The following is a 24987-nucleotide window of genomic DNA, read 5'->3' as shown; positions in this document are numbered from 1 at the left end:
TAGCACCCTGTATACCTATTACACTGTATTACAGTCAAAATAACAATAATAATAATAAATGCAAACCTCTAAAACCATACCTAGAATCTGTGCACGACCTGAGGACGAAGAGACTGCCTTAAAATAGCTTGAGACACTCAAAGAATGTGCTTCACTGAACCGACAGGCCTTGAAAAAATCTCACAGCAGAATCGCTTCCTAAAAGTCAAAAAGCATTAAGGTTAGCCTAAAACCATCTGCAACGAAAGTCCATGTCTAGACAGGCCGAAATTTGGCAGCACGACACAGTCATAAAAACAACAGTCCTCTACAGAAGCGAAGCACTGACACTTAACAGAAAACACGAGCTTCAAGAAATCAAAAAAGAACAATGAAACATCGTTAGAAAACTTTTAGGAGCCAGACATACCCAAGACTGTTACAAGCTACAACCAATCAAAACAACAGAAAATGTTCCAAACATCAAAAATGACATTAAGAATAGGCGAATGAATTTCTTTGACCGTCTCAGCAAACTATCAGAGAAGCGACTGACAAAAGGAGTAATAGACAATGTAACATCACTTAAAATACGTGTATCAGTATGTTTGGAAATTCTTAAAAAGGAAATGAAAAGTTTCATGAAATTATTTTATTATGAAATCATTTTCCATGCTAAATCCATGAAAATCTGTTTTTGGCTTCTCCTTTAGAAATATAAAAAAATTGTTTCGTTGTTTTTGGAAAGCCAACCTCTAAGTGGGTAAAACAGGGGATCGAAATTTTTAAGCAAATATTTCGTTATATTAAAAAACTTAAGAAGCTAAATCTATTAAAACTGATTTTCCACTTCTCGGTTGGATAAAAAGAAATATGTGTCAGGGGATGAAAGTTTATACGAAAATATCACCACAAGAACGTAAAAGGCATAGTAAACAAAAACCATAACTACCAGTTATGATTAAAATAAGAACCAATGAAACGAGGAGTTCAAAGGAATATTCATATTCAGAAACGTGTTGGTTCTGCGATGTTAACTGTGTACAGACAGCTTACTCGAACTGAAATATTAAATCCATGAAGTTTTCTGTGTGTGCTGTGTCAATGATCAGAATCGCAATTCGGTCAAAAGTACATTCGGAAAAGACGATACTTATATAACCTTGATTAGCTTCACAAGTTTAGAAGGTTTTGTAATTTGTGAACAACATGACAGATTTGAGTAAAGAAAAACAAAAAGAAAACAGGTATGTGCAGAGCATAGTCTACTTGAGGGAAAAAGCGGGCGCTAAGCTAGTAATATTATATTCAGACATCTTTTTTTCTGTGTACACTGAATGTGGTTATATTATTCACATGTTTGTATATGTAGGTAACTTGTGAAATTTTCTTAAGCATATGAGAGACAAAAAATCACATTATCACTATTACAGTTTTTACATTAGGTTTCTAAATCAGCAACACTACATGCATGATAACAAAACAATGAAAACAATATATCATTTTTCAAAATAAATACCAATAGTAAAACATTCTGGATGAATGAAGGTAAATATTTATATACGTGGAATAAAATTTACTCCTCATATTTCTCACACCTTATTAACTACAAGTTATGATTAAAATTGGAACCATTAGAACGAGGAGTTCAAAGGAATATTCATATTCAGAAACTTGGTGGTTTTGCGATATTAACTGGGTACAGGCAGCTTAATCGAACTGAAATATTAAATTTGCGAAGTTTTGTGTGTGTGCTGTGTCAATGATCAGAGCACAAAATGCTTAGACAGAAAGGAGATAGCAATGCTTTCTTTTTTAACGGGATGAATGAAAACGACACTGCACGAAACAGAGGTAGTTTGGTCAATCACTTTGCTGCGTTGAACATGAATCATCACATCTATCTCTTGTGGTACTTTGTACTGAGTTTCACAAAAAATAAAAATAAAAAAAAGTTGTACTGCATTGTTGGGTACTAAGTAACATATCAAATCAGTATACAATAAGTGGTGCATGAAGTAACTAAAACTGAAAGTAAGAACTACAGGTTTTGTAGCAGAAAAATGTGTAAGTCAGATGGAGCACAGGAAAGCATTTGGCAGCAGTCACCTGTTTTCACTCTGTAAATCAGGTGTCTAAATATAGATTCATTGTTGTGTCTCACAATTTGTCTCTATTCAGACTGACGTGTCACACGGTCCAGCAGCAGACAAATGATAAACTGTCTGAGACTTACCCACTCACTCAGAATCGTTTTTCAACAGCCCAATTTCATTGCAGATTTTAGTGTGTTAATACGTGGACAAACCGGAAGATGGCAAGGAATGCATCTGCATGGAGAATGACATCACAGAAGACCCTTCAGGTGTGCTGTGCAGGTCAGAGGAACTGGACGCACTCGCTGTTGTCGTCTTGCAGAGTCGGCGGCAGCGAATAATCCACATGTCTGAGGAAGAGAATATTTACAACTCAACAAGATATCAAGTCGGCAAATTCTGTGAGATAATATAACAAGCTAAGCATTATTCTGGAATGCTTTTATAAGATATATTGCCTTGTGAGTGCGTGACTTTTAGCGTGAAAGAAACAAGGGGATTTTATAGAAGAACAAAGAAAGTTGCTGACAAATAATTTGATTTTCAGGATGTAGGATTTTATTTGTCCATCAAATCTAATGACATGACTAGGGCGAACATTTCTGAACGTCAGTGGAGACTAGAGACTTAGGTGTACTTCTTCTGTGAGACACTACATTGACTATGCTGCTATGTCTGGTGTCAGGCGCTTCAACTTCTGCTAGAGTGTCGCTCAAGCCTTTGGACATGAGCGTAAGTAAAGTTCGTCAACTAGTCATCCCTACTGACACCTGGACCAGTACTGCTAGGATGTATACATATATGCAACAGCCTTTGCCTCTTGTCTCTTGTTCGCCCTGGTCATGTCAGTACCACTAGTCCTCAACGACTGAAGGAGGGAAGATTGAAGTTTAATGTCCTTTCGAAGATGCAGCTGTTAGAGATGCAACACTGGTTCGGATTGTGGAAGGGTGTGGAAGGAAATAGGCTGTGTCCTTTCCAAAGGCAACGTCCTGGAATTTGTCTTCTGCAATTTAGGGGAAGCACAGAAAGATCGGTCGAGACCCTGAACCAACGTCCTCCAGAACGCAAGTCACCACAGGAAGATCGTGAATGAACAGAATCAAATTAAATCATATATGCAAAGAGTGGTATTGACTAATATCATGAAGAAGATGTCACTCATGAAATTCGTAACCATTTCGGCACTTGGGAGTCAACAAATTCATGCTTTTGTTCAGGAACAGCAAAAGACCAGTACGTCTGCCCAGTGCTATAGTGCCCCGTGGTTACTGTAATGTCGACTCTGTAGCACATGTCACTTGGGGGACTGCCTCCATTCTGGCACAGTTGCATTGTTGCCAGATTCCGATGATGTCATCGACTATGACACCACGTAATACTGTCAGATTTTCCCCCTCACCATCTCTCTGATATCATTTAGGCCATTTGGCTTATATACAGAATATGATATTGCAGTGCCTGAGTTGTTCTGCAATATCATATTCTGCCAATACCAGGCGAGTGACATTTAAGTACAACGGTTGACCTTTACAGGAATATATATAATGGTGTGAGTACAGGTCGTAGACGCATGGTTGACGACATTTGAAGTTTGGGTCTGGCTGTGAGTCATGCACGGTTAGCCAAATAATAAGGCAACTGCTCGCAGTAAGCAGGAAATCCGAGTTCGAGTTTCGGTCCGCCACAGATATTCATTGTCTTCATTCCATTCTACAGCTAACGATAGTCATTCACGAATGCGAATTCATTTTATATGTTAATACAGAATAGTGGGAAAGTCAAAAGTCATCCCACTCATATGACAGCACAGTTTAGAGTCAAACTGTGCCAAAAGTAAAATGGGAGGATACTCAAAAACCCAAGATCGTTAACCTAAGAACATCGTGTGTGATGGGAAATCTGAGATAGCTGACATTAGCACAGTCCTATGACATCACATTCCAACATGGCTGACAGTACAACTCGCCAGTTTGCCAGATCCCTTGTTCTTGGTTTATAATCGAAGACAGTAGACCATTGCACAGTGTGCCAAGTGTTGAATCCAAGACAGTCACTGAGTTTTCTCTGATGTCGTAGTGTAACTAAGTTGCTTGTGTTAAGTTTAGAATGATGGCACCAAATTTCTCCTAAAATTGACAATTTCTCTCGACCATCGGCTGTCACAGTCGGTCTGTCTTTAAAGTGGTGAGATATTCAAAAAATTCACTTCTCCAAAGCCTAAAATCGTGAAAAATTAAAAAGAAAATCTGCCAACACTAAGTTGAAAGTGGCGAGAAATCCATAAATGCAACTTATTTGGTTGTCAGAGGCACACCATTTGTCCTAAGTTTAAAACTTTATAGCTCACCAGTGCAGTCTGCTTGGTCGTCAGATAACTGATACTGCTGTGTGTGTGTAGCAAGATATGATAGGAGTGTGGAGATATGGAGCTGCGATTTGTTTGTTCAAACATTTGTCAGACGCAGAACTTGCAATGACTCCTCCAACCCTATCCTCCCCACACACACATAGCCTGCTCTGTTACTATAAACTGGGTCACGTGCCTAACTACGGAGCATCCTGGTTGGGTCACCACTGCTGCCAGCCGCCAGCTGACGTACACTTCACTGCACTTGTTGCCTGACTGCCTATTTGCTATTGCACCTGGCTGCATTGGAGTGTGGTAATACAATGAACCACTATACTGGATGCTGTGCCATGTAGTTTGGAATGTGGTGCTGTCCAGTTAAAGTGCTAGAAGCAGCCCAACAACAAGCAGTGCTCCAGATATCCTCAGCTGCAACATGCCTGCACCACCAAATTCTGCAGGCTCGAGCAGGTAGTGCAGTATGGCTGTAATAACATGACTGCTCCTGTACTCCACATAAAAGTTACACAGCCCCTTCTCCACCCATGTTCACCCATTACAGAGCTATAATGATATCAATCTCCGGAATGTTGTGAGATGCAGGACATATCAGCATAGGAGACCACTTAGGAAGCATTTATACAGAAGAATTCCTAAGTCATTAACCTTGCTTCAGTCTGCCTCAGTATCTGCGTGTTCAGCATGGTGGAGTGCTAAGCAGAGTTGCCTGGGTTCGATTCCTGGGAAGGTTGGATAGTTTTTGCACTTGGGGACTGGGTGTTGCGCTGTCCTCACGTTAGTATCGTCATAACTGAGAATACACTCTTGAGATGAGTATATGGGCACATCACAAAAGTCAGTTAAAAGGAACTCATGCTCTAATTTTAGAACTGGATGACAACATCAGCAGCCTAGCACTTTAATGGATTGCAATGTCCCAGTGAAGTCTCTGTAACGTTTTGGGAGCTATTGCGGGCCTCTCAATCATCTGGAAAGCGACACTATTAACATTCCAGTGCAGAAAATCTATTTCCAGCGTCTTACATACTTTCACCTATGCTACACTAAAATGTTTCCTGTATAAAGCTCCACACACTTTGGTCGCAGACTTTAAGGGGAGCAACTGCAGTACAGTAGTACATAGGGGCTGCAGCGACCACAAACTTTTATTTAAATTGGATAGTATTATTCTTTAAATGCCATCAATTATCTTGTTGTACTGAGCCTCTGATGTGAATGAAATTTAGCACTAGTCGTATCCAAGCAGAGCTCTGTCTGGACAGTGTGGCTGGCTCAAATGAAGACCTGCGCAATGGCGTGTTGCTATACACCAAATATAGTGGTAATTGGGGCTGGGGAGTGGTGGGAATGGTGGGCGTCTAAAGGCCACATTTTTAGGTTTTTCTTGAATAACTGGAAAACTGCAGTTTCTGAAGAAAATTGTCCTCAGTACAAAATTAAACTTCGTTAAATTTACAAGAAAATTCCTCTTCATTTTTTTTCTGTAGGGCTAATACTTTCCGCGGTGGAGGGATGGAAAAGTCGCATGTTATTAAAACTAGTGTTTTAGTGGAACAAAATCTAATTTTTACTATTGAGTGAAGTGGATTAAGAAAAAGTATTAAATGTCTGTACCACGTCTAAGAGCAGCTGAACAGGTTAAGGGATGAATTGGGTTCTGGGAGTGTGAGAGGGAGGAGGGAACTGGGGGGTGAGATGTATAAGTTTGAGGGAAGGTAGGTCTCCGGATCGTAGCCATGCGATTCCCTTGTTCATGATTCTGCAAACTGAGGAGCGAGAAGGTAATTCCCCACTATATCTACCCCAATACGACATAAGAAGCAACTACAGAGTGTTTTACAAAGTTAGACCGACCCTCTGCAGAACTCATTATTAATCACTGACTATGCTGTGCGAAAAAAAAAAAGTTCCAGGGCGTATTTGCTTTCCACAAAGTGCATTAATACTCCAACGAATACAGATACAACTTAACAATAACACTAACGCAAGAAATGTATATGGACAGGCTCTGCGTAAATTTCTGCACACTGTACTACACTGCTGGAAGAAAAACTGATTCTTGTTATTTTGTACAACAGATGTAGAATTCTTCTTGGAAAGGCAACTTCCCAAACCACTAGCGGTGATCGCTTTTCACAGACTATACCTCCCCAGCATTCCCTCTGCAGTTTTCGTATGCGAGAAGGCAGAATGACATCACTGAGACGTGTTTATATAGAGGAGCTATTTTCAGTTTATTAAATGAACACTTACTTGTGGTTGTTAAGTGAGCCCTTATGTAAAATTTGTTCCTATAAACAGAGGTTGAGAAGTGTATAATTTGTAAATGTGATGTTGTCAGCGATCATTTCAGTGTCGGTGAGAAAGCGAGTGGATTGGTAAATGCAGAACCATGCTGTTGTCTCTTGTTGACAGCATATTGTAAATCTGTGTAACTTGGTCGTTGTCGCTTGGTGGTTAAGTAGTGAATGACCAGAAAATTACTGCTGTTCTCTCGCAATTGTTTTGTTACTGATACTCTGTATAAACCTCTTCCATTCAGGAATTGTTGATACTTTTAGAGTGGGCTGCAGTGCGTTTTAACGAGTTGTACACACCGATTGCCGTTAATCATCGAAGTTAAGCGCCATCAGGCATGTTCAGCACTTCGATGGGCGACTGTGTGGGTATCCTGTGTGCTGTTGACAATTTTCCCTTTGCGTTTACGGCAGAAGCGATAGGAGAGGTGCTGGTGTCAAGCCCCTGGTCACCAGGTTTTGAGCCAGTGTCGTGGACTCAATTCCAAACCTCCCCACAGTACCTCGTGAAGAGATATACAAACGATTACAGGCATCTACAATTAGCAGATAAACTTTGCGAAAGAAACGTGCCTGCAGGCGTGGTGGATAGGGAAAACCTTTCTAGTTAGGCTGCTGAACTTGTCCTTCAGGGTCTCTAAGCCATTCGTGCCATACGAATTTTCTTCAGTGGAACCCGTTACCACACACCCACAGTATATCTTCCGAAGTGGGTGTGAATATGTATGATGGAACGGGACTAATCCAAGTCTAGAGCAGTAATCTGCTCTAATGCATTGCTTGACTTATGTTGAAATATCTGAAGTTTCATAACTCCTAGGGGCCTACGTCCGTCGCATAGGGTGACAGCTTAAGCCTCTGTGCCTCTTGAGATGCTGGAGGAGAAGAGAATGGGGTAATGCATTTGATACCCCTCGTACTGTGGAAAGTAATCCAGCCAGTGATAGTGGAGACAATGAAATCACCATTGTCAAACACACATTGGCAGCATGTAACACTTGGGACAGGCAGTTCAGTGTCGTAGACAGCTGGCAACTCCAGCTGTAAATCGTTTTTACATGATTTCTCATTTAACAACTGCAAATAAGTATTCATTTAATAAAGTGAAAATAACTCCTCCGTATAAGCACGAACTCATTGAAGTAATTTTGTCTGCTCACTTGAGAGAATTGTACAGGAAATGCTAAAGATGTACAGTCTGTAACCTGAAAGCGTGCAGCGCACGTTGTGGTAAAGGTAGCCATTCCCGGAAGAGCGCTTCAGCTGTCGTAGTATACAGGATGACTAAAAATCTGTCAGTCAGAACAGTATCAGAGATTTATGTAGATTCATTACAGATTCGTTTTTTGCGTTGGTAGTATTAGTAACTCATATCTGTACCCCTTGTAGTGTTAACTCAGTTTGTGGAAAATAAAGACACCCCGTTGACACTTCTGCACCCTGTGTCGTCAGTGATTAAGGTGCGCTGCGGAGGATCGGTGTAACTTTGTAAAACACGATGTACTGTAGTTTCTTCTTGTTACGTGGTAGGGTAGACAGAGTGGGAAATCACCTGCCCCCTTTTCGGTTTGCGGACCTATGAGGGAGGGAACTGCATGGCTGGATTCTGGCGACCCACGTTCCCTCGCACTTCTGTCTTCCACCTTGCTACACTCCCAGAACACATTCATCTTTCAATTCAATTGCAACGCACTTAGACGTGGGACATACATTTAGTATTTGTTCTTAACCCGCTTCATTTACCGATAAATGTTAATTTTATACCATTGAGATACTATTTTTTATAATCTGCGATTATTCCATCCCCTACAATGCGGAAACTATGACTCCTAGAGATAAAATGAATAGGACCTTCTTTACAGGAAATTTAATGTAGTTCAATTTTGTACCAGGAAACGTTTTCTCTAGAAGCCGTGGTTCGCAAGCTATTCAAGGAAAAAGTTAAAAAGCTGAACTTTAAACGGCACCCCACACCAGCGCTGATATCCCACAGGAGGGGATTTTTAGTTTACTGTTCATGATAGTCCATCCCAATAGTATTCAAAAATTTGCCACTACACGAATTTTTCCCGTAATTTTGCTTCGTTAACTGGACTGATAGTACAGTGCAAGAGTTGAAACTCGACTCAATGTAAACCAGATTATTACAATCTTAGTGCAGAACATACATTAAATATTAAATAGTACTAAAAAGGTGGCCAAGAGTGCGTATAAATGGTAGCGTGGTTAAACACGGTATACATACAGAGATGCTTCCATGGAGCCTCAATCAGAGACGTCATTAACCCTCGAGGATGACTACCAAAACTGTCCGTCGCCACACAAACAAGGTAGAAGAATATGAACCGAGGAAGAGAAAACACTCACTTTACGAGCAGGAGCAACGAAGCCAGCAGGCTCCGTATTATCTCGCCTTCGGTAGCAGACATTCCTGGGGCTGTGCATTCTCTGTGTCTCGTAAAACGACTAAATTGTTTAATCACGACACGCAAAAACTGTCTACCAAAATTGCCTCGGATCCATCAAGAAAACAAGAGACGAAAGAAGTTGGTTCTATTCCAAGCAGCTGACTGAAGACGAGATCCGCCTTCCCCACACCAAAAATAAAATAAAATGAAATAAAATAAAAGTAAAAATAAAAAACAGCATAGGTTGCATTACATCAAGTATGAAATTCAAAATTCATTTAACAGATAATACATAGAATATAATTTTTAAATAATAAAGTAACCGTGGCTAAAGGTGTAACGGTGCATACATCCAATCAGTTGATCTAGATCTATTAGGAACTAGACAAGAAAAAATACTTTGAGATACCTGAAAACATTTATTCCACCGTGAAATTACCCGTATACGTACAATGCACAAGAAAGGAAGAGTTTTGTCCCAGGAAACCAGTCTATTAAACGTTTTACTTCACACTATTAAAGCAATTTACCAACGAATTTACTGCTATTAATATTCGTCGCTAATATTCGTCGTATTACATAAATGCGTATAGGAAAATCAAAGAAACTTTTTAAGAAGAGAGAAGAAATGCCATGCACATAAAGAGCTCAGATAGCAACCCAATGCTAAGGAATGAAGGAACAGCTGAAAGATGAAGGACTATATAAAGGAAAGAATTCGTATTATGTATGTAAGAACAGTATTATGGAATGAGGAGAGGAAGTGGATGATGTCAGATGGGGAACGCGATACATCTAGAAACGTTTGAAAGAACTCTGTAAGAGCATCTGGAATAGACGAAACTTCCACAGAATTATTAAGATCCTTGTGCGAAACAACCATGACAGAACGGTTCCACTTGGTATGCAGTGCATAACTTAAAACACAGGAACCAAATACCCTCAGACTTCAAGACGACTATAATTCTGGGACCAAAGAACCCAGGCGCCAAAAAACGTATTACCAAGCCATAGTGTAATAAGTCACAATTGCAATACATTACACTAATTATCAAAAGACGAATGGTACTCACGACAGAAGCTGACTTAGGGACACGCCAAGTAAACCTACGATTTATCCTGCAAGAAACCCCTTGAGTGCGAGGTGGCAGAAGGTCAGTGATGTTCACGGCATTCGACGCTCCATATATTGTCTACCATGCAACCACAATACTGACTGCTCACGGCAACAGGAGGCGGGACTGGAGGTATCCAATGGTGTGCACAAAATGAGGCTGCAGAGCGTAGCTGAACTGTTTAGTCGACAAGTAACTATTAACAGTCGTACAGTGCTAGTGGTGTTGATACAAAGCAGAGCAATGATAACGATAAGGAGAGCAAACGTAGCATTATATCTACAACAACAGTTGCCGAAGTTGACGTTTCGTCAGAAAGGAGCACAAGGAATTTCGCAGAGTGAAGAAGAAGTGGCAGATATACCAGCCTTTCTGCAAGACGAGTCAGTGGAGTGTGTGCTGTCGTATGCGCTCGACCGTGCGGACAACGTATATGAGGAGTACAATGATGACGATACGTTCTTAACAAGTGAAAGTGATATTGAAACAGGTGTCGAGCTATTTCGTTCATCACCCTTGTCGGACAGGGAGCCACAAATCCCGACTCCAGTGAACTGCAGTAAAGGACAATAATTGTCTAAGGAGCGGGTACTAAACATAATTACATACATGGAAGATCATCCGCAGTGAAGTATAGAAACAGTTATTAACAGATTTAGAATTAGTCCGCTGCAATATGACCGTGTAGTGCATAAGAGAACTGAGGATATTCAGGGGAAGACAAGGTGCACTTGTTACAAAAACTGGTGTTTACACGTTTGAACTTTACAGGATGTGCACGATAGTCACCTACTACGTTATGCACCTCAAATTGCGCATGACATAGATTACAGCGATTTCAAGGGAAACAGTGGATGGTTGCACAACTTCAAACAGTGCTACAGAATTGGAAGACGTAAGATAGCGAAATTTCAAACAAAACGTGAACTTGACGATGCGCACCAAACTGCAGAGTCGGTCCGAAAATTTGTAAATGAGATAAAGAAACTTATCCCATCGTTCAGTAAGGAATTTGTTTTCGACTCTGATATTTCGGAGTTTTAAGAGTAAATGCATATGAAAGGAACCCTGGAAATTAGAGGTACCAAGAGAGTTGCATCAAGATCAACTAACATCAATACCTTAACGCATTCGTATTCAATTACGCCGATTGTTAATATGCATGGTAAATTGGCTGGCAAGTTATTTATTATGCTGTGAGAGGTTGAAGGTGCTCTGCCCCTACGTTTGCGTAATCTTGCAAAAGCAGTAGTGAATATTTACGTCACAGCAAGCAAGAGTGCGAAAATTGACGTAAGAGAACTACAACTATGGTATGACCACTGCTTTTGGCCAATAGCTGGTCAAATTAACTTGCGTTTACTTGATTCCTCGTCTGCGTATGAAAATCATACTCCTATCCCTCCTGAAAAATGTGTGTTGCAATTCACATCATCTGAAACCACTGGACAAATTCAGCCTCTGGATGTTTTTGTTTTTTTTTTCTGTGCCTGTAAAACATATTATCGCCCTACCTGCAGCTACGCCTTCGATAGTCGGTTAGTCGGTTTTACGATAAGCTCCACGGTAGACTGTTTCGCCTTTGGTAGCATGCCATCACATTGTAACAGTATTCATCGCCTCGTAACACCAATAAGATTCTATATGCATTCTTTAGGAGTGGATATCTAGGTGAACGTCCTGCACAGTTTGTAACCCTCAAGCAGTTCGCCTTCGATCTTGATAGTGCGAACATTTGAGATCACTGTGGCAGTCCATTTTTCATTCTGTGATCATGTTGCAAGTGAATAGTTTGTTTTGAGCATTTCTTGACTGCCGACGAAGTACATTTTGTGAAGTGTAATACACACATCCCATAGAAGGCTGATTTTTGCACCTCCCGGACACTCATTTCCTGTCGCCCTCCTGATGCACATGGTAAGTTATCAGCAGCTAATATTTTTCCTGTCATAACTGTTAACACAACACTTTCAAAGGAGCCTTACTAAAGATTGAACGTGCGAAGGTATTCCTTGTTAGAGAAAAGATTGAAGAACGCCGAAGTCACATTTATACGGAGTCTGTTACGTTTTTTTTTTAAAAAAGCTTTAGACACTGTTGGTTGGAACATACCTTTCTGGAATTCTCTTAGTTATAATTGTCAAAATAAAGGGATCAATAATATATATATATATATACAGCTTGTATAGACCAGACTACAATCATAAGCGTCGAAGGACATGAAAGAAAGGTAGAAGTGAAAGAAGGGCGTGAGATACGGCTGTAGTCTATCCAGCGCGTTATTCAGTAAGCGCTCTGAACAAGCAGAAAGGAAACCTGAGGACATATTTGGAAAGGGAAGACAACTATCCGACTAAGTAAGATATGGAGTACATTATAGCTGTAATAGGGCACATATATTAACCTTTACACTTTATGTACACTATTCAAAGATCAGATGATGGTCATCGTAAATAGAGGTTTTTCAAAAGTGATCTTTGCTGAAAAGATGACTTCCTTCAAGTTAAAGGTAAGAGCATTGTTACTCTGTCAGAGACAGAAAACGACTTGGAGGATATGTCGAACAGGGTGTATAATGTCTTGAAAGGAGTTTGTAAGACGAATATCAACAAAAATAGCACAAAAGAAACGAAGTGTAGTGGATTATATCAGACAACAAAGCAATGTAAGCTTTTGAAATGTGGTGCTACGGAAGAGTGCTGAAGATTAGATAGATAGCTAGAATATCCAGTGAAGAGGCACTGAACCCAATTGGGGACGACAGATTTTTGTGGAATAACTTGACTAAAAGAAGGAATAGGATGGTTGAAATTATCCTGAGGCGTCAAGAAATAATTAAAGTTTCTAATGGAGGGAAGTGTAGAGGGCAAAAACTGTAGAGTGAGAAGTAGGCTTTACTATAGCAGGCATGTTGAAATGGGTGGAAATGGTAGCAGTTAAAAAGAGGTAAAGAGACCTGGACATTTGGGGAATGCAACACAGGGAAGTTTCAAACTTGTGTGGAGAGCTGCTTAAAGCCAGAGAAGACCAGAAGACAACAACATCAAAAATCTGACGCTTAAAAGGTACCAAATACCTGTTTCATGTATTTAAGATTGAGCTGTATGCAGAAAGATGTTCTCGTATAGTTATAAAAATGTTCTTATGGTGTTATAAAGCTCACGAACAAATACAAGTGTGCGCATTATAAACTTAACAACACTGAATGTTCACATGGTGTGGAAAGATAACAGATCATTTTTATGTACTGTGATATTGGCACTAAAAATAACGCTGTATTATAAGTAACTCTTCTTTAATAAATGTATTTCCACTAAGTGTTCCTGCGAAGCTAGTATTAAAACCAATGGAACGGTTAGCAGCAACAGATGTAAGTAATAACCACAATGGGGCTTGTACCTCGTAACACAACAGTTTAGTTTGCCGTTCCCCCATTCTGCTTTAATTTTGGACTTTTTCCCCTGGATCATACGAAGCATCTGTTGGAACATTCACACCGCCAGCACCAAGAATTATAATATATATTCTAAACTTGTGCCAGTACCATATTTATAACGCTCTCTCCTGTGACGGAACTGTGAGCGCGAATAAAGAATTTGATTATTAGTAAATGAGTTAACTACTGTTTCATTAATGAACAAAAAGTTATCTGCGATGTAACTTGTTTTTATTCGTCTTGAATCTAACGAAGTGACCTAACTTTCTGAGCTCTAACCGGAATGCGCTGTATTCATAAGTGGAATATTAAATATAACCCACGGTACAGATGTTCCTTTAGGGAAGTTTTTGACCAGTATTCATACAGCATTTTCATCCACTTTCCAAGAAACAGACTTAACTCATATGTAAATCGGTTCACCATTATAGAATTATATTAAAAGAGAGGCAAAAAGCATGTCACAGTTACTGTATTTTGGCATCAGAGTTCGAGCATTGCAGTAATGACTCACTGAAAGTCACCATGGGCATCTGAACATGTTGAAAATTGTTATCGCTTGATTTCTGACGTGGCGAAACGATCTAAAATTTTAAAATATGCGCAAGAGACTGCACGAGTACTTGGCTAACACGTTCATTGACCCCGACAGCTTATTGCGTTTATCGAGTTATTGAGTGTCATGTTTTCCAGAAATCGACATTTATTCACGCTGTTAAAGTGAATTTTATTTCACACTTGCAGAAATGAGTTTCAGCGTACTGCTGCAGCAAGCTCTCTCCCGAATTCCACAGCTGCCCTTCGCCTTGGTTGTGGATAAATGGCGCTGGGATGTTTTCCGAGGTGTCATTTCTCCCGAAACTTATAACCACGACTGGTGGCACCTCAGGAAGAAATACCTAGGCATTACTCCGCCTGTCCCAAGATCAGAGGCTGATTTTGACCCTGGTGCGAAGTATCACATTGCAAATAACGTACCTTACATCAGGTTAGTATATTTCTTCGATATATAGTAGTATCACCAATGCTCAATAACAAGCAGTTGTCCTGAATTTCAGTTTTTTAATTTAATGTTGTTCCAACATTCTATTTTAAGGCGTCAGAGTAATAATGTGCTGCTCGCAGCAGTTAGTGAATATTACTAGTATACCAATGTGACTCTTTAGCGTCCCTTATTGCATTACCTGGCATGTATTAGTTTACAGGTCCAATGTCTTCACGATCGCGAAACTCGGTTTTGTTCTAGACAACGAAACTAGTCCCGAGTATTTATGGACTGCTAGTGTATACCCACAGCTGACGGTGAATATTATCTTACGGCATCAAGTCGCGCGTCAGTGAAAAACAGGAAAAGACACAGGCTACATGTCAGTTATTATGAAAAGCTTATAAGGCATATACCTATTCAATGATTATACTTTTTTTCGCGTACCTAGATTGCGAGGCTACTACATAGTATTGTACACGCGAGGTCGCTACTCAGGCGCCTACTGTTTGTCCAGCGTAAGGTTTGTAGATAGTGACAGTTGCTCATCATTAGTATCTGCGTGGAAACGTCGTTCACATTCGACGATACATCGCTGTAGGCTTCACCAGTTAGTGCATCATGTTCATATGCTGTGCTGAGTTCCTGGCTTCTTCCGTGGAGTGGATGTGCCACGAAGTATGCGCTGTCTAACAAATACACTGTGACAGCGAGAATTGTCCGTAGAGTGAACACTGCATCGAATTCACGTAGGGCAAATAAAAGATTAAAGTTCTAAACTTGTTCGGCCAGAAGACTACAAATAATTTCCCTTTGTCTAGCTACCAACAGCAATGATTATAGATTTGATATACCCCAAGCTGCGCCTCCGATGCTCAGCGGACGGTATGCCTCGCAGCCACCCGAAGGACTTGACTTCCATCTCACGCACGTTGCTGTTCTGCAAAACCTCCGCTTCATCTCGTCGGGATAACCGAGGAACACCGGGTAGGAAGTTTGGCACTTCAATATTGCAAATTCCAGTAGCGCTTCCAGTGAAGCCACAGGTTAATTTGGCTTTACATTTGTGCCGCGCAAGTCGTGTGTGGTGGACGGTACACTGTGTAACCGTATTATTTTTATTTTTCCCAACCCTTTCCATTCGCGGATGGTAAGTGTGAAGAAAGACTGACCGTACCCTCTAGTTTTAGTACCTCGGTCATTACGCGGTATGTGTACTGGGTGAAGACGTATGTTCCTTGTATCATTTTGTAAAATGGGCTCTAAAAATTGTCTTTCTTGTAACATATCCATATACTGTTTGTTGAGCATTTCAGTGCCACTCTCAATTTTCTTGAACAAACCCATAACGAGAGATTAACTTCTCTAAGAATTTTTTCTGTGTCTACCATTAATGAAACTTGGCAAGGACCCAACACTGACAAATAGCACTCAAGAATTGGTTGAACTTTGGTCTTAGAAAAGACGATCATCGTGCACGATCTATTCTACCTTAGGATTCTTCCAATAAACAATCTGGTACTTACCTGGTTTTATTTGTTGGCTTAATGGTATTCTGAGTATGATGATTGTCTCCGGATTTTCCTGTACGGTGAAATTCAAAACTTTCCAAGATCGTAAGAATTCGATGAATCACTAATTACGAAATGATAAATGTTCAAACTTTTAGCTTCTGTATTCTCAAATGTTTCAAACAACTGGTCGATAAAATAACTACAATTTATTCCTATGAGCTTCAAAGTCCAATCAAACATGAACTGTCTTCTCTTTACAAACTACTTGACACTATAGCTCTTCCAACTACTCTTCCCACCAAGCGAGAAAGAAGAGCCATTAGATTTGTAGGCGAAGAATACAATTATTTACATAGCTGGTGGAGATATTATTTAAATTAACTTATGTGTATTCTTTACGTAGAGATTAATATAATTTATTGGAAATGTTGTAAATAACTTTATAAAATACACAGTTATATTTCTATTCATATCAAATTAAGCGGTAATACATAAAATGTAACATTTTCATAGCAATTTTTTTTGTATGAAGTAATCATCTTAGAAATGAAATTAACGATACACACCGGTATCATTGAGTTAATAATGGTCATTTGGGTTCATTACATGACACAGTCAGACAACATTTAGATTCAGCTGCCACAGCAGCTCCAACCTAAGAGTCTCTCTCCATTTCGCCAAAAGTTTCTAAGAACCCCATATCTCTGTACACAGCTGTGCCGCGTGTGAACAGCCTCGAAGGGATAGAGACGCTATCTACTAATTAATTTATATGTAGGGCTATTCAGCTTAGCCTTTCAACTCAAATATTTCTAGAACCGCTCAAGACGCTGTAATTCTTTTTTCAACTAAGTAAATTAGAAGATAGTCCTTTCCAAACGATGTGTAATCTACTGTCATAGCTGTATTAATTACTTAGGTACAGTGACAAATCTGATTGTTCAACTGAGACAGTTGAACTAGTAAGTTTGCGGAAGTCACATGGAATTCTCTGGGTCAGTTATGATGCGACGTCCGGACAGGTGCTTTCTTCAACGAAATTTCTTTCCCGATGAAGCAACCTATACATATCGTGGCATGCTGAATGTAAAAAAGACGCATTATTGGGCCGCTGAGAATACCGACTATCTGAGGCAGGTTGAACGTCAGAGACAGTATAGTGCGAACGCTTGGAGTTGGTTGTTTCAAAGTGCGTAACTGATCTTTACTTCACTAAAGAAACTGTAACGGTTAACAGACGAGCATTATCTGTTACTGAAAGAGTAACTACTCGTCTAGAAAGGTAACCACTTGAAATAGACAGATGTATGTGGTACAAGCACGATGGGTTCCCGATTCACTTGTCGGTTGTGAGAAGGTAAGTGCTCATCCAGATCTTTCTGGTCCCTGAAAAGGACATGAAAGTGGTATCTGTTGCTCTGCACGTTTTACCTTATTTAACGCCCCTCCTCTGTGGTAACGTGAAAAATGAAGTCCATGCACAAGCCCCGATCACCGACGAGGGTTTATTTTATAACGATTGATGAAATATTATAATGTAACAGCTCACCTCGAAATGAAATTAGTATAAATGGGCTTCTTCATGAAAAGTTATAATGTAACCATCTTTACACCTTAGTTCCTTGTTTGACAATCGATTCAATTAGATATTCACGTTTTCTCAATGCTCTGGAAGGAACAGGATAAGAACGGTTATCGTAGTTATCTGGTGAATTATCCTTACAGTGTACGTCCTTTGCCTTCCAGTGCAACCACACGTAGCCAATTACTATGAGTATCAGTTTTAAACTGAATTTTTTTCAATTACTTCGAATTTGTAATTAGACTCTTAGCTGCGTCAAGCTCGATCACCCCGTTATGTGACCTCGAAAGTTCTGTATGGTAATAACATATTCTGAGTAAGAGAGTTATTTTCTTCATTTAAAAAACACATTCGGTCTATATCATAAATTCAAAACATTCTAATATCTCAGAAATACTTATTCTGGTTTCGGAGAGTGAAACTCGGTTAAATTCGTCTGCTTGAGATCTGCATTCCTATTTGCAGAAAATTCTTTAGTTCCGTTAGAAACAGCCAAGTTGATATCGTCATCTCTGTAATAAAAACAGAGGTAACTATCACAGGCCAACCCAAAAATATCCAGAAGGAATGAATATATCGGTGTACGAAAGCAATTCTTAACGATTATAACCACCGACATATCACATCAACATTTTTTTTCGTAACTGCCACTATGCAGTTTATTTCTTTTTTCATTGTAAAGAACCTTGGAAGAGAATTTCAACGATAAGCAGTGACTTAATTCAGATAGAGTTCGTGTATTTACTAACTCACTCGAAACCAGGGCTCTGCAGTTGTAACGACTGAACAATTTACTCGTGAAGTTACTAAGGATCTTCACTTACAGTACAAAAAGTGGATAAAGTTTTCGTTTATGGGGAATATCGCTTAACTATTAAAGCAGTGTTTCGGTGTATGCTAAAATGTATCCTAATCGTTAGAAGCTGCCCCTGATCTGAATTTGCAAACACAGAAAAAAATCAAGAGACTGGAAGTGCGAATAATAAAAATCCGCCAACTAAAACGAATGAAAACTGATGACGGAAATACATGTAATATTTTAGCAGCGGGAAAGCACAATCCACATATCACTACAAGGCATCTTGAATGTTTAAGTGAAGGTCAGGCAAAGGAGTGTTCTGCGAATACGACATTCCATCCATATCACTTTCTGCCCTACCAACAGCTTCACGCCAGTGACGCGCAAAATAGGTTAGAAGAGGGTCTGTGAAAACTGTTAAGTTATGAGCAGTTTCTGTGCAAGATTCCGTTTACGGATGAAGCATCGTTTGCAAACAATCTTTGTAGAATGCGCTACTGGTTAAGTAAACAATCCACGCTAGCTGATAGAAGTGTATAGTCAACGAACTTGGCTTATCATCTTGTGGTGTGGGCTTTTCAAGAATCACATCGTTGATCCCTGTTCAATTTATGAAACTCTAAAGAGCTGGCGCAGTTTTTGAAAGACATCCCAATGGTCATGAAGCACGTTTTATAGTACCAACGTGACGAATGTGCTGCACATTCTCAGACTTAATAGAATATACAAAGATCGTGTGATCGGTCGTTAGGGAAGCCACAATAGTCTGCACGCTCACGAGACTTCAAACCTCTGGACTTTTACCTGTGGAGGAAATTAGAATGAGAGGTCTACAAGGAAACACCGATGACTCCCGAACACATGAAATGCCCTGTAGCAAGGGTTTGTGTAACAAAATGTCCAGATGAAATTATACATGTTATATTGTGTGTCTGGAATCGTTTCATTACATGTATTAGTTTTCAAGGTCAAGATTTGTGACATTTATAAAAATAAAAACGCGCACTGTCCCTGAGTTACGTGTTTACATACATTTGGTACAGTAGGGCAGATATTTGTGGAATCTCTTAGTCGGATGTCAGAACAGTACTTATATGAATGAGTGGTGTCTGTTCTTTCAGACATGTCCGAAAGAACAGACACCACGCATTCATTTAATTGATACACCTAGCTGGGCAATGGATCCACCTTCTTCAGTGCGGATGCACAAATCTCCTGTGGGAATCTCTGAGTAGCTAACATGGAGTTAATGAACAGGGATTGCGGATAAGTGGCGTGGCGTGCCGAGATGGTCCACACAATGGCGATAACGCTGTGTGCCGATGGCGCAGTGATTATCGAACTTGGACAGTAAGCAGTAGATCCCTGGTTCGAATCTCGCGCCAGTACACATTTTCACTCGTCACCCTTGATTCCGTATAATGTCCAGCTGCAGCTGACGGTAACCTAAAATCCACGCCAAACTGCGCACAAACATTTTTTGCAGCACAAAAGAGTCACAGCTAGTCTATTGTTTGCCGGAGAACAAACTATCGATACTGCTCTCAACAGTAAGACACCTCAAAAACTTCACTGAGCTATTTAAAACAAATGGTGGAGAATATTTCCGCAAATAAGTTATTTACAAGACAACAGTCGACTTCTCCATTCTAGTGACTTCCACGTGTTCCCAAAACTGCAGACGACAGTCAGACGTGATAAACGTGCTGAGGGATAATCGCAACTTTCCTGCACGTGGCGACAGATACTGGAAATGCAGTAATCTAACTCAAATTAAGTACATCAAGTTGATTCGACAATATAGCACTTCATAAATAATTTCTGTGTAACGAACCTTGATTTTGATTATTACCCTCGTAAAACATGTGAATGGATGTGAGTGGAATGGAAATTCTAGACTCATATGTTAATTCGTATAAAACTTTAATGAATGACACGTTGTAATGTTTCCAGATACTTTCTAAGTGGTATATTGCAAGTGCAGCTGTTTAAAGGGATGTGTCAGCACGCTATATATGGGGCGGTTACTGACAAACCATTACCATTCCCTCTCCATCAGTGTGACATATATGGATCAAAGCGCAGTGGAGCAGCATTATGGTAAGACGAAGTTCTTCCTGATGCTGTAAACTGTGAAATCATTATTTTCGTAATTTCATTATTCAAGTGATAAAAATTACAGAATATTTACATTTCTTGAATAAACTCATTTTAAGGTACCTGTTCAGTCTCATTTCACTATAATTTCGTTAGATCAATCAGTTTTAGTTTGTAAATTCACTTTGAATAACTATGTCTTTAAAACGAAAGCTAGAAGCAAGTTTGTGTCTCAGCTGATTGCATCATAAAGAATTGTCATACAGAAGTACTTCATTTCATTTGAAAATATTGTTGATGTTTTTAGTGACAAAAATTTTTGCACACTCCAACAGGCGCATGCTCAAACTCGGCAGAAGTCGCCCATGGCCAGAAGCTTTGAAAATACTTACTGGATCAAAACACTATGATGTTCAACCACTTCTGGAATATTATGCACCATTAACAGCTTGGTTAAAACAGCAAATAGAGAAATATAATATCACAGTAGGGTGGGAACATGAACAACCTGCCGCTACTTAATACTGCTAAATACTATGTGTGGTAGTTATGGTAAAAATAGAAGTAGTCAACTGAAAACGAGACAGGTGGAAGACCAGTAAGTACAGATTTTATTATTTAAAAAGTAATCACCATAACTGTTAATCCATTAATCCCACTGTGACATAAGATGGTAAATTCCTTCATAGAAAAATGTTTGCGGTTGCCTATGGAACCAAGATTGTACACAGGCATGCGCCTTTTCGTTCGAAGCAATTCGACGACCACAAATGTTTATTTTAATGACTCCAAAAATTTGTAAAAACACATGTATGATGGATGTGTGATGGCTTCGCAGCGAAACTTCTTTAGAGTAGTGGAAACAACCTGCCAAAACAGTGGCCGCCCATATGTTGCCATGGTTATTGCCGAGTACCCTACAGAGTTTACGCTGAGAAGCCGCCACAGATCCTCTATACAATTCCGATTTCTACCCATGCCATTTCCATGTTTTTGGTGCCCTGAAGGAGGAAATTCGTGTCCGTCGACTTACATCAGGTGAAGAGCTGCACTTAGGCAACGGCAAATATATTTCCATGAAGGCACTCGGCGTTTTGTCTCGTAGTTGGCTCGATATATTAACAGTTATGGCGATAACTTTTGGAATAAGAAATAGTTTACTATACTTACGTTTTCCATCCGTTTCGTTTGTATTTGACTGCACTTTATATATAAAGAGTAGATAAATGTTGAATCTAAGTGTGAATTTTAATGCTCACAATTTTGCTTTTAATGTGTAACTAAACAGATTACATCATAGACTTCAGATGCCAAATAATACGTCAACTAATAATTCATATTCATGTTATTTTAACCATAATCAATCCAGCATTTTCGATGTTTATCTTGTAGTTACCAAAAATTAAATTCAAGTAGTGCTAAATGTCACATTCATGTATCTGAAATAGTGTGTAATTCAGTAATTATAATCTTAGCAACACTTCTCCTCATCACGATCATTTTATGTAACTGTGTGTGCAGTAAGTAAATAGATATTATAGGAAAATAGGAACACTTAGAAACCCTCACTTTAAAACATAATCAGTGTATTCTGATTTTAAATTTTCTGTGATGAGGAAAGTTACAATTGTAATAAAATTGCTTTCTGATACGTCAGAAAAACCTTAAACTGATATCATTAACCTCAATGTTGCTATAGAGTAGTTAGGAAAGGCGTACATTCAATAGAGAAAAACTAATCTTTTTCCTAAACAGTAAGTGTGTTTACACAAAGTGAACAGGGCTTACAATTCTTTGCCGTTAGTATTAGTATGTAAAAATAGTAAAATGACTTAGAGGATTAAGGCAAATAATTGAAATTTTTTGTGTTAATCTGTTTACATTTAATCATGTCTCTGGCAAAATAGTGGATATGATATTCAATGTTTTAATCAGTATACAAGAAATGTAACATTATCCATCTAATTCATACACAATAAATGTGGTATATGAAATGAATTATGAGTTTTAATGCAGGCACTCCAAATGGTCATCTACACAAGTTTATATGATCTCTGAAATAAATTACATGTAGCTACAGAAAACAGAATGTATCTTGGTATATGAAATGCATGTCCTTGGTCTACAAACTCCACGAGAAACTTTACATACCATTAGGGAGAATATTTTGTACCATTACTGGACATTTCCTCTTACACTCGTAAATGGAACTGAGGAAAAATAATTGTGTGATTTCCTAGTCTGAATCTTCCTTAATTTGACCTTACGTCCAAGCACGATATGGACTTTGAAGACAGTGGAATCGTATGGCATCCTGTCAAAAATTATGGTTCTCCATATTTCCTCAATGTTATTTTTCAAGAACATGGGTTTCTTCATCCCAAGGAATCCCATCTAAACCCACGACACATTTCGAGCACTCTCGTACTAACTCAAAAAACACAATTAATAATAATAATCACATCATTTCTTTCTTGATTCCTACCATATTTATAATGAAACGGATTGTGAAATAAGATAAGATAATCTAAGACATGCTGTGCAGTGGTAATGCATAGTGGAAAATGTAATATAGTTGCAGTTGTGTTTCTCCAAGTTAGTTATGTTCTATATTCTCAATGCACTTCCTCTTTTGTAATTTCATTCGTATCAGGTACGGACTACTTATAATACATTTATCACCTCAACAGAAGAAATCAAGTGATTATTTTAAGGGTATCTCTTTTTGTTCAGTGCCTCTAATGTCATCTGAAAGATGTATAATGCAATAGTGCATTTTTTGTTCATTTTGGTCATTTATGTTTTCAATGAAATACGAGTATAGTGAGGGAAGGGCGATCATAAGGGCCACCTTAATGGATGGCGTTTTACGTAGCTAAGTTGCAGTCTATCTAGAAACTCCAAATCACAGGGTTTACCTGCCTGATTTTTTGTTCTTTTTAGGCAAAAGGAAAACACCTAAATAATGAATAATATGAAAAATATCCCAGTGGTCTTTGTGCCCAACGTGGTAGGGCATAATGTCCACATAACTGAATAAGGCCTAAATAAATTTTTAACTTCAAAACTTTGTTGAGGGAAACAATGTTATTTACAGTACAAATTACATTTTGAGAGTTAAACATTAATTACGTAGTACGATCATCGTACAGTATTTTCGAGATGAAAGCGTTATTACTACCTAGAGAAAGTAAAGTAAAGTGATTCAGAAAATTTGGGCTGTTTTCTCACAGTTTTTTCCTTCTTCACCAATAGTTGTGCACTGTTCCTGGGCCCACATGGCACATCCTGGTCCTTGATCTCAACTTCAATGCTGAAAACCAGAATTCCACCCCTGCCCAGTCATTCTGGTCTCTTTTTTAAAATTGTGAGCAAGATTATTCCTCCTGGATTGTTCAGATGTAGCATAATGCAGATCCTTAGCCATCATGCCGAAAAATGTTTTTTCCAACAACAGGAGATGGTCATAAATTTCTTTTCCTTATTTTGAGGCGAAAACGAACTTAAATCCTCCAGATATCTTCTTGTTGTCAGTATCACGAAGATTTCTTCAAAGACACTCCTCTTCAAACGTATTCGTTGGGGTTAGACATTCAGTCACATAATATGCTCCTAATCCATTTTACCGCCCATGATTCTGGCGTTCTCGGAACCCATTAATCAATTTAGACCATATAAAAGACGATTGTTTCAATAAAACTACGTTACTATGAAGTATAAATGGAGGCACACGGAATTCTGTGCAAAGATGACAACGAAACAGTCTAAAGGTAATCCATCATACAGTATCAAGAACAATTCGTGCTCTTCTACATCTGGCATAACTATCAATGTTGGTATACACAAACTTTTCTTTATCGAATATCATGATGAGGAGCAATACAAAAGCTGCTAATAAACAGTTTTTCCATGTTTCGACTATAAATAGGATGAGACGAATTGTTATAATGTTACATAAATCCATCGTATAAGCAAGTTAGGTATAATGAAATAAGAGAGGGTAGTTTATAGTTCTTGTAGGAATTAATGAAGTGTGTTGGTAGAAACAACAGGAGTTTTGGTCAGGTGCGTATTACACACAGCCATGTGAGGGTAACTGAGGAGAATGGACTGCCCAGCTAATAACATGTTTAAGCACGCCGCTTCCAGAATTCGGAGTGACATGTCAGACCCTGCTCCAACCTTCACAGTGGATTAACAAGGAGGGACTGTGAGACCGCAAACCAGGTATTTGTGGTTTTTAGGTGGTTTCCCAGATTCGACTAGGTGAGCTTTTAGTCACGTCACACCTCAGTTACACGATTCAAA

General features: G+C 39.1%; 1 protein-coding gene across 1 annotated transcript in view; it reads left to right on the top strand.

Annotated features, from left to right (window-relative positions):
- LOC126249637 (angiotensin-converting enzyme-like) overlaps window positions 1-21864 on the top strand; it is a 274120-nt gene extending 252256 nt beyond the window's left edge. Inside the window, exons 9-11 of the mRNA XM_049951314.1 lie at window positions 14447-14690; window positions 20536-20682; window positions 21015-21864. Coding sequence (XP_049807271.1) covers window positions 14447-14690; window positions 20536-20682; window positions 21015-21201 — 578 coding nt within the window. The 3' untranslated portion in view covers window positions 21202-21864. The remainder of the gene's footprint in view (window positions 1-14446; window positions 14691-20535; window positions 20683-21014) is intronic.
- The last annotated feature ends 3123 nt before the right edge of the window (window positions 21865-24987 follow it).

The sequence above is a fragment of the Schistocerca nitens genome, chromosome 3 (assembly GCF_023898315.1).
Source record: "Schistocerca nitens isolate TAMUIC-IGC-003100 chromosome 3, iqSchNite1.1, whole genome shotgun sequence".
NCBI classification, from domain to species: domain Eukaryota; kingdom Metazoa; phylum Arthropoda; class Insecta; order Orthoptera; family Acrididae; genus Schistocerca; species Schistocerca nitens.
Note: the sequence above shows the minus strand (reverse complement) of the source record. Positions and strands in the feature narration are given on the sequence as shown.